The sequence below is a fragment of the Myotis brandtii genome, unplaced genomic scaffold (assembly GCF_000412655.1).
Source record: "Myotis brandtii unplaced genomic scaffold, ASM41265v1 scaffold810, whole genome shotgun sequence".
Taxonomy (NCBI): domain Eukaryota; kingdom Metazoa; phylum Chordata; class Mammalia; order Chiroptera; family Vespertilionidae; genus Myotis; species Myotis brandtii.
In genome coordinates, this window is record NW_005371274.1 from 790,123 (window position 1) to 801,178 (window position 11,056).

The 11,056-nt window shown below is 39.7% G+C and overlaps 1 protein-coding gene across 1 annotated transcript in view; it reads right to left on the bottom strand.

The window, feature by feature from the left end:
- CPEB3 (cytoplasmic polyadenylation element binding protein 3) overlaps window positions 1-11,056 on the bottom strand; it is a 141,202-nt gene that overhangs the window by 105,244 nt on the left and 24,902 nt on the right. The window contains exon 2 of the mRNA XM_014531561.1: window positions 1,459-1,618. Coding sequence (XP_014387047.1) covers window positions 1,459-1,618 — 160 coding nt within the window. The remainder of the gene's footprint in view (window positions 1-1,458; window positions 1,619-11,056) is intronic.

Genomic DNA, 11,056 nt, shown 5'->3' on the forward strand with positions numbered 1-11,056 from the left:
AAAGGCAGGGCACAATAGCACCCACTTAAACAATATCCACAAAATTCTGGAAAATTATTTTACAGGCTGTAATCTAATATCCTCTTATATTTTATTGCTGAATGAAAAGAATACAGACTAAGCTAAAACAAATACGCATAAAGAACAAGGCCTGAATATTTTAGGTTAGGAGAGACTTCTAGCTGTTCGAGGTAGAGAAGGCAGACAAATGCAGCCTTTGAAGATATTAAAAACACAAAAGTCTGTGAATATCACGGGTTTCTTTTTTAACATCATTCTCACTTCTAAGTGAAATATGCTTTAAATGGCCATGTACCTAATCTCTCAACTGAAGACAGACATGGAAACAGTGACTAAATATAACAATGAATCAATGAGAGATTTTTTTTCCCTACTTCTGACGGCTTTAAAATATAGCTTTTCTCAAAGTCCTTTCTTTTCTTTATAGTCTGTTAACTACTCTCTTTTCACTGGCAATTGAGGACCGCAGCAGAAAATCATGAGTGTGACAAGAAAAGGATGAAATGGATTCCTGGTGTGGCTGGAGGAAATGGCTATCAGGTGTTCACAGTCATTCCTACCCTCTATAAGAGCCTGCAGAGAACCAGAGGGGATCAAATTCCTCCCCATCCAGAGGACAGGAGGGTTTGGACAAGATGGACATCCCTGTGGCCAACTCTTTACAATGTTCAGATATTAGGCGCTGAACCCAAGCACTGTAGATACTTCAACAGAAAATTTCCATTACAGTATTCAAAAATACCTTGGGGCCCCTAAAAATTCCTATAACCCATAAAAAGAACTAGCTGTAATTATGAATGTAACATCAGCCTCTATCCTGAATTTACATGGGTTGTAAAAGTAGGAAATCCTAATATTGCTGACGCTGGGACTTTCTGCCTTATATTTAAGCCAAAACGTTGACACATTTTAAGACATTTTCCTTAATGTTTTAGCCTGAGAGAATGCAAACGGGTCGCTGGCTGCTCTCAAGTCTGTGTGGTGTTACCTCTCTATACTAGGAAATTGATCATATTTTAATAAAATGAAACCCTTTTGTATGAAGTTTTCTGAAGTAGTCTTTGGAGACTAGTTTACTAAATCTCCTATTTCCTTGCAGTATGCTTGGACTTAAATGAATTATCCAGGTTCGGCTGTGGATTCCAAATGCAAAGCCCAGAAAATGTGGCTTCTGGTCTCATGCCGTAACTGCAACTTCAGCTGCCCAGCACATGCTTCTGCCAGACATTATGATTAAAGCCATCAACCTTGAAAATCATAGGTAGCTGAACCCAGGTTTTAAAAAAATCAACTTTAAATACATTCCACAATGCTTTACAGAAGCAAACAAAAACAAACAAAAAACAAACAAACAAAACAAAACAAAATCACAATTATTAAAAAGCTGATTTTTGTTTAAAACACCAAGCAAGGAATGGACATATGAATATTCCTAACCTGCAAAATGATTCCTCCACATTATATCAGCGAAACTCATTGGTGGGCCACTGGGAGGGTAGTGTTTACCTTTCAGAGGCTCATGATCAGTCCTTATCATATCCATTAAGGAGTTCTCCAACGAGTGCAAGTTAAAAGTGTCATAGGGCCTACTCCGGTCCTAAAAATAAAAACACAGAACAATAAGACAACACATAAAATCACTCCATAAAAATCAATACCATAGCATTTGCTTCTTGCCATGTACTGATGACGTGAATCAAAGTTCCAGATAGTTCTAATAATAAACACACAGTCATTCTTTGCATTAAGAATAATGGCTTATTTCAGAAGGACACTAAACTTACATTAATGCTGGAATTTTAAAAAAAGAATAATGACTTGGCAACATTACGTTGAATACAAGTTTCCATTAATTAATTAAATCATTACCCTTTTCCCCTAATCGTCTTTTATGTACATGTCCCACTCCTTCAGGCTGACTTTTTCTCAAGTGAACTAAAAAAGTAAATTCAAAGGTTAAGAGTCATGTGAATTGGCTCTGCCCTCTGCCCTTCACCCCCTGCACCCACCGTTAAGTGAAGATTCTACTCAAATGAACAGAGGTGCTGGTTTTTTCTGGAGGAAGACCATAATTAAAAACTCTTAGTATAAAATTACTTTCCTGAAAAGCATAAAATTACTTTCCTGAAAATTACTTTCCACAAAAAGTGACTGTAGCTTCAATGTAATTTTATTGCGTATCTTTCATATTTATTACTGATAAAGTCCATATGATAAGGTCTATACATTCGGTATATGTTATAAAAATTACAGCATGTCCAAAGTACTAAAATTACCTTCTGAAAAGCATTCACATGAAAAAAATTTAACCCAAGGTAGTGTTTTCCTGTTAGATTCAAAAACATTTTGCAAATAGAAAGCTAACGCAAAAGAAGTGAAGAAAAATAACTGTTCTGCCACATTTCACTCATGCCCATGGGAGACCATCACCTACCAATTATTTTTAGTAGTCTGAGTCTAAAAGGAAGTGCAGTCCATGGCCTAATTTATTACTAGAGAACAGATTTAGTTAGTTTTTGTTTAAGAAAAGCAAGACAGCCTGGCTGGTGTGGCTCAATGGTTGAGCATTGACCTATGATCCAGGAGGTCACGGTTCAATTGCCAGCCAGGGCACATACCTGGGTTGCAGATTCAATCCCTAGTGTGGGGCATGCAGGAGGCAGCTGATCAATGATTCTCTGTCATCATTAATGTTTCTGTCTCTCTCTCCCTCTCCCTTCCTCTCTGAAATCAATAAAAAAATACTTTTTTTTTAAAAGAAAAGCAAGATAAACATACACCTAAATAACCACACAAAACAAACCATAGCAAAATGAGAGATTATTCTCAGGATCTTGAACAGTTTATCCAGCCTTGCAAATGATCACTTATCCTCTCCTATGAATAACAGAATGACATGATGAGTACGATATAATACGACAGGTATAAACCTCAGCTACGATGACCATTTCCAGGTTTGTCTTCAACTATTGGAAAGCTGTTTTCTTCTGGTCTCTGGTATACAGCCTAGCTGTATACCTATCCAGGGAAGCAAAAAGGGAGGTGACATTTCGGCAGTGAACATAAAGAACTCAGAGGATTACTGGATAAATGAATGCAGCATGAACGCATGCAGGTCCTAGGAAGAGCCCTGAACTAAGAACCAGGAGGCAAGAGTGCTAGAACAACGCTAAACAATTGGGGCTTTGGGGAACATTATGATCCACTGCTCCAGTCTGTGCCTGAAATTCCTCCCTTTATACAAATGAGAGGATTGAGCTACATTATTTCTAATATCTCTGCAACCCTATCCTTTAAAAGAACAACAACAACGCATAGATGAGGAGTAGGAGTGGGGGACACAGACTTTACAAACCTTTAATGCGCAAGTTGAGGGCCACTGCCCTACTAGGCCCTGGCAGTTCAGAAGTAAATGCTGTAGCCTAGTCCAGTGGTCGGCAAACTGCGGCTCGCGAGCCACATGCGGCTCTTTGGCCCCTTGAGTGTGGCTCTTCCACAAAATACCACGTGCAGGCGTGCACGTACAGTGTGATTGAAACTTCGTGGCCCATGCACAGAAGTCAGTTTTCGGAAAGGATATAGATGAAACAAGTATACAAGACGAGTGTGGATGGGAGAGTTGGAAGGGGTCGACCTCAGCGAACGTACCTCAATCAGATTGAGGACGTTTTTAGCAAAGGCCAGCTTAGGAGTACCCTAATTAAGTTAATAACAATGTACCTACCTATATAGTTTAAGTTTAAAGAATTTGGCTCTCAAAAGAAATTTCAATCGTTGTACTGTTGATATTTGGCTCTGTTGACTAATGAGTTTGCCGACCACTGGCCTAGTCCCTGTTTGCAAGTAACTAGCAGAGAGGGACATAACCAATTAAAATAAGAGTATGACAGGTGCTTTGACAGAGGAATGTATGCAGTACAACGGAAACTAAGTCACATCTGTTTCTTAAACAGCGCATATTTGTGTATGTGTGTATTGTAATTATTTTTCAAACTCCCATTCTATAAAGCCCTAGGTGTCTTGAATATGGACCTGTCATGTGACCAGATGTAAGGCTTGTCTTAGTCATTCTCAATGGCCGCAGTATTCTCCCTAGTAAAATAGGATCCTGTTAGAATTAGGTTGAAATTACTTAGTATTTATTTTAGGCACATTGTGTGTGCCAGAGAGCAAGTAGTCAATATTTCTTAGTTTCCTGATGCGTTCCCCCACCCCAGCCATTTTTTTCTTTTAACACTCATCAGTTATCTGTTCCTATTGTTGGATAAGAAAGAGACATGGAATATTTTCTTTGGTTCTCCATTTTGGTCTCTATATAATTTAAGAAGGTCCTTTCCTTTACCTTTCCGGTCTGCCTGGAGATCATTTGTTTTGCTTTGGGTTAAAGTTATCAGTGGAAACTTGAATTAGTTAAGGAATAAAGCTGAACTTCCAGAAATGCAGGCTTATCTTTCTCCATAAGAGATATCATATTCTTTGCCCAAAGAAAAAGCCAGAGGTAATAAAAAAAAAAAGTGTGCTGATGAAGAGGCAAATGACAACCTATTTATGGCACTGATGATCCCATAATAAATGTCTAGGAGTCTTCTATCATACCCATCCACACCTCCCACCGGACTGTTTGAAGAGAGGCTGCTAAAGTGAAGGGACTATAAGAAATGGCTGTTTTAAAGCATCCAAGAATCTTTCCAGCCAGGACAGTTTCTTTTTTCCCCATTTAATTCTTGGTATAATCTTCAAGGTAGATAACATACTCATTTTACAGAGGGAGATGAGGTTCAGAGATGATGCAAGTCTGGATCTGACCTCAACGCCAATACCAAGGAGTATAAAAATCTGTCCAAGAAATTAATCCAATCCATTTGGGATATTACATGAAAACTCTTTAGAAACACAGCGTTGCATCTAATCACTGATGAAATGATCTTCCTGTTAAGGTGGTAGTGAGTTCCTGTCAGAAGATAATATCAGATGTTAGGTGACTACCTGTCAGGAAAACTGGAGGGGATGTTTGGAGAGGGTTCGTATACCTGAAGTGGTTCCCAAACCGGTCAGAATGTCAAAATCACATGTAAAACAATTTAAACGTAGGTTCCTGGTCCCCAGCTAAAACCCACTTAATCATAATTAAAACAAAATAAATAAATGTCCAGGGTGATTGCATAGATTTGAGAGCCACTAGACTGGATGATTCTTCAAGTTAACTAAGCCTTTAACACTCATGAATCTGATTTGTAAAATGGGGCAGTTAAATAAGGGAGGGGACTAGAAGGACAGCGTCAGCAAATAAACAAGCCTGGCTGCTTTGCCAAAAGTCAGCTTTGCAGTCTTTCAGTGGATTGTGAATTAGAGAAACAATGGGTGGTCTGGTTTTTTAAAGCCCAAACACTGAAATCCGACATCTGATTTTCAAATTCTGGCTCTGCCACATGCTGGCATGTCACTCTGCACAAATTTTTAAGGCTTGATTATCTTCATCCATAAAATAGGGGTGATAATATTTCTCTCTTTATAGCTGTCTTCAGTGCTAAAGACAGAATGTACTGCAAAGCATCTATACAGTGATGGCTACTGGAATATTAGGGAGAATACATAGAGACTTCTGTGATGCCAGGTCATGGTACTGGGGCACAGATTAAAAGACTAGAGGTGCACAGATGCTAGCCTAGCAAGGCCCACTCGTGCTCCGCAGTGTGACGTGTGAAACGCATGACAGAATGTGCCCGGGCTTCTTTAACTGAACAAACTTCAGTGCTGAGAGGCTTAATTTCTCACTAAAATTAATTCTAGCTATGCCTCATCAATTTCTATTTGCTGTATCCTTTTTGTTTTACAAGTAGTAAACATGGCTGAAATAACTGATTAACCAGGAAGCCTGAAAGAAGCAGAGAAAGGATAGAAAAACTAAAAACTCTGCAGTGAAATTCCACAAAAATTATGACTAGAACAAACTAACCACAATTTACCCTTCCACAACAAAGGTTACGGGTGGCAACTAATCTTCTTAATCTTTTTTCCATACATTTTGTTTCCCAATATAGGAAAAATAAGGAAAACATCTTTTTCATTTGTTTTTAACACACAAACACATCAGGAAGTATTAGGACATTTATAAATAATGTATCCCATTATTGACTCTTTTCCTCTGAATATAACCAATGACAGATGTTATCAGTTACTTGTACACAAAGGCAGTCCACCCCCACTATACAGCTCATTAGCCCTGCTTTCTTTCTTCCCCCAGCTTGACTTAATATATTAATAAATTATTCAAGTACTTAATATGTGCCTGGCACTGTTCTAAGTATGCTAAATGCATTACCTTACAACTCTACAAGTTAGGTCACTTTTATCCCCATTTTATAAATTAAACTATTAAATCTTGGAGAGATTTAAGTAACTGGCCCAAGGTCACAGGGCTAGTAAGCAGCTGAGCCAGGGCTCAAACCCAGTCAAATCCAGACTGTGCTCTGAGGACATTCATTGTACTGCCTCCCTGCCTGCCTCCCGCCTACTTCACCTTAAATCCTTTCATAAACATCCCCTTCAACCTAATCCTGGCACAATCAGAGAGAGGCCTCTTTGACCCCACCCTGCCACCCTTACTGGCCCTTGGTCAATAATCCTTGCTGAACTGACAACTAGTTAAACTCAAAAAGGAGCTTGATCTATCCTCCAGCCCAGGCCTGGGCCTGCCTCTACCGGCCTTATCCCGCACACCTGCCTTTTCCTTAGCAGAGAAATCCAGAACACATTCTACCCTTTCTGGCTTATCTCCAGACATTTTCTCTCTGATAGATACAAGGGGTCAAGAGCATCTGAAAAAAAAAAAAAAAATACTGGCCCTTGGTCAATAATCCTTGCTGAACTGACAACTAGTTAAACTCAAAAAGGAGCTTGATCTATCCTCCAGCCCAGGCCTGGGCCTGCCTCTACCGGCCTTATCCCGCACACCTGCCTTTTCCTTAGCAGAGAAATCCAGAACACATTCTACCCTTTCTGGCTTATCTCCAGACATTTTCTCTCTGATTAGATACAAGGGTCAAGAGCATCTGAAAAAAAAAAAAAAAGCAGCTCTGGAACCAAAAGATATAATTAATCATGGTGCCTACTCTGTGCTAGGCACTGGGTTAAATGCTTTATAGCCATAATCTCAAACCTTACCACACCCTGCAGGGTAGGCATTATCTCCATTTCACAGAGGAGAAAACTGAGGTGCACAAGGTTATGTAACTGCTCAGACTTCAACTGTCTGTCAAGTTACAAAGCTGGTCAGAAACCAGGATGTGAACCCCGCCTGTCCAGTCCACGCTAGTAACGTGCCAATGTTCCTGCCCTGATCAGTTGCCACGTGTGCAATGAACAATGGGGGCATGGCTGGGAAGAAAGGGACACAAACATGGTGAAAAATCGAAAGGTGGCCCTGGCCGGGTTTGGCTCAATGGATAGAGTGTTGATCCCAGCACTGAAGGGTCTCGGGTTCGATTCCTGGTCAAGGGCACGTACCTGGGTTGCAGGTTCGATCCCGGCATGAGTCGGGGCGGGTGCAGGAGGCAACCAATCATTGTCTCTCTCTCACACTGATGTTTCTCTCTCTTTCCTCTCTCTCTCCCCCTCCTTCCCTCCTTTCCACTCTCTCTGAGAAGCAATGGGGGAAATATCCTCCAGTGAGGATTAACAAAAAAGAAAAAGATGGAAAGATGTTTGAAAGGGCTAGGAAAGGATCAATGGGGTTGTGAAATAACATAGAAAACAAAAGAAGGAATTCTCAAAGGAAAGTTTTTCTGTTTATCATATAGCTTTAACGTATGTATTGATAAAACATTTCAAAGTTAAATGCATTCAACACATGAGTTTGAAGCCAAAAAACTAGCCATTTCTAAATTTCTACACTATTGCTCTTGTTTTCTAACTAGATTACATTGAGAGAGAGAGAGAGAGAGAGAGAGAGAGAGAGAGAGAAACATTGATGTGAGAGAGAAACATCGATCAGTTGCCTCTGGTACATGCCCTGACCAGGAACCGAGCCCACAACCTGCAACCATTTGGTGTATGGGATGATGTTCCAACCAACAGAGCCACTCTGACCAAGGCAAACATTTTCTGATTTTGAGATATCTTTCCCATCCCCCAATTTTCTCAACATTTCTGCTCTGGCCCTTTAACTGCATTTCTTCCATGCTTGGTCTACTTTGGCACAATGGTTTCCTGACCCCTGCTTTCTATGAAGGAACACCACTAATACTGAAACATAAGGATATATGAAACTTGCCAGCCTTTGTAAAAACCAAAAAGGCTGTACACATCCAAAAGCTCAACATGTAGTGATTTCAAGCACAGAATCTGCTTAAAAGTACCACAAGAACAGACAGGACATTTACTTAATGTTCTAAACCAATCACTGCTGTTATTTGTCAGAACCTATCAAAAGCATGAGGTTCCTATATCAAACTGAACTTTCCTATAGTACTGAACAGCTTGACACATAATTGCCCTAAGATTAAAACCTTTTCCAAATAAAGAAAAACCTATGTTGTGAACCTCAGGGGAAGGGGAAAAAATAACTTTCAAATGCAGATTTTCATCCTGTCTTCAGTAAGTATTAAGTTCTTTAGTCAGTGGTAAATTTTAATCATTCCAAATAAGACTAGCACTACATGTGTAACCCTTTGGAAAACATGATTGTAGGCTCTCCTTCAATCACTCAATAGCAAGCAAATGCTCCTTATATCTAACTCAAGGTTCTTAGGAAGTTGAACCTTTCTCCCTTTTCTGCCCAAAGAAACGAATAATTAATTGATCACCACCTGCTGTGAATTTTAATATTCTTTAAAATTACTGTTAAACCCAGTCTTCCATACAAGAAATTCTCAAGAACCCTCAATATAACCTGGAATAAGATGACAGTGTAATAAGAAAGTATAACTTCCTTATCTTTTTCTTCTTGAGGATGACTAATTCCAATTACTTTAACCTTCTTATCAGATTGTATTTTCCCTTGCTATAGAACAGCAAACCAAGCAAAGGTGTTCGAGAAGTTTATAAAACAAGCAAGAGGATAGATTCATCTGCTCTGAAAGATGCACAAAAGTTAGATGAGCATGACAGCCTAAAGCACCACCCAGCAATGTTCACCTAGTCTCTTCTTGTTCCCTACCATCCCCAATCTTCCGTCACAGCTCTTCTCATTGGTTTGCCATGCAGGTCAGATAAGAGGCCCAGTTCATCAGACACAGGGAAAGATGGCCCTTGGAATCATGTATTCACCCGAAATGACCTACATTACTGAGGCCAAATCTGGCCAGGTGAATGCTGAAGGGGTCAACTGGACAAACAGTCCAAAGCCTGTTGCTACAACTTCTGGCTGTGGTAAACAATTCCGAGCTAAGTACAGATGCACTTAAAAAAGGAGGGATTATACAGTTTAGCAGTGTGCCAGGTAAAAGACAGAAAGTGAGATGGAGGTCTGAGACAGACCTAGGAAGGAAGAAGGATACAGAAGAGTAGGCTTCAAGAAATTTCACAAGCCCAGCCGGCATGGCTCAGTGGTTGAGTGTCGACCTATGAACCAAGAGGTCACGGTTCAATTCCGGGTCAGAGCATATGCCCGGGGTTGCAGGCTCGATCCCCAGTGTGGGGTGTGCAGGAGACAGCCCATTGGTGGTTCTCTCTCATCACTGATGTTTCTATCTCCCTCTCCCTCTCCCTTCCTCTCTGAAATCAATAAAAATATATTTTTAAAAGAAACTACAAAAATTAAAGTTGCCCTTTCCCTGGTTATTATGCATGAGATTACCTGGTGTTGCTCCAAATCACAAGGTTGTTAGGCAGCATATTATTCCAAGCAGCTTATGAGGCATTGATTTATTAGACAAGATAATGTAAGGGAAGCTTGACCTTTGCAACCAAAACCTATCCTGGAACATTATGCAAAGGTACATGCAGCTCCTCATACTGTTTTCTTTTTTAACTGATCATAAATGTCAAAATCCTCCACAAAGCTGACCACTTCTAGGTATAGTTGGACTCTCCCTTCCCCACCCCAATATTTTAGCTCCAGTTATAGCAATGATTCAACCTATTATAATTTCTTCTTTATATCCCTGTCATCCTCAATAAACTCACTTCTATGAGAGCAGAGATGTGTCTTATTTCTTCCATATTCCCATCATTTGGCAGAGGGCCTGGCACATAATAGGTATTCAGTAAATAAATGCCTACTTTACATTTAAATTTTCCTTCTGATGGTTTCATATTGCAAGATTTTCACTTGAAACTAGCAAAGAACTGCACACCTATTAGAATTACTAAAAACAACAACACCACAGAAAACCCCTGACAATTCCAAATGCTGACTAGAACAAGGAACAACCAGAAATCTCATAAATTGTTGGTGGAAATGCAAAATGGTATAGCTATTTCAAAACAAAACAAAACAATTTGGGAGTTACTTATAAAGTTAAACATACACTGTTACAATGTAGCAACCCCACTCCTAAGTATTTACCTAAGAAATATAAAAACACACGTCCAGCAACTACCTCATTGCGATCTATTGAAAGTCAGCCCTCGACACAATGGTTTGTAAATTTAAAAAAAAAACACAAGAAAAAAATAGAAAAAGGAAGATCAAAACAAAACACGTCCATACAAAAACCTGTACACAAATGTTTATAACAGCTTTAGAAAACAACTTTATTCATTATTTCCAAAAATGAGAACCTACCCAAATGCCAATGAACTGGTGAATGGGTAAACAAATTGTGGTACATCCATATAATAAAATATTATTCAGCAATAAAATGAAATGAAGTACTAATATGTGCTGTAACATGAATGTACCTTGAAAACACTATGATAAGTGAAAGAAGCCAGTCACAAAGAATCTCATGTATAATTCTAATTATGTGAAACTAGAGGCCCAGTGCACAAATTCGTGCATGGGTGGGGTCTGGCCAGCACACCCCAATGAGGGCCAATAGGGCCGGGCTGGCGGAGGGGAGGGGATGTGGGAGGTTGGCCAGCCAGTCCTGTA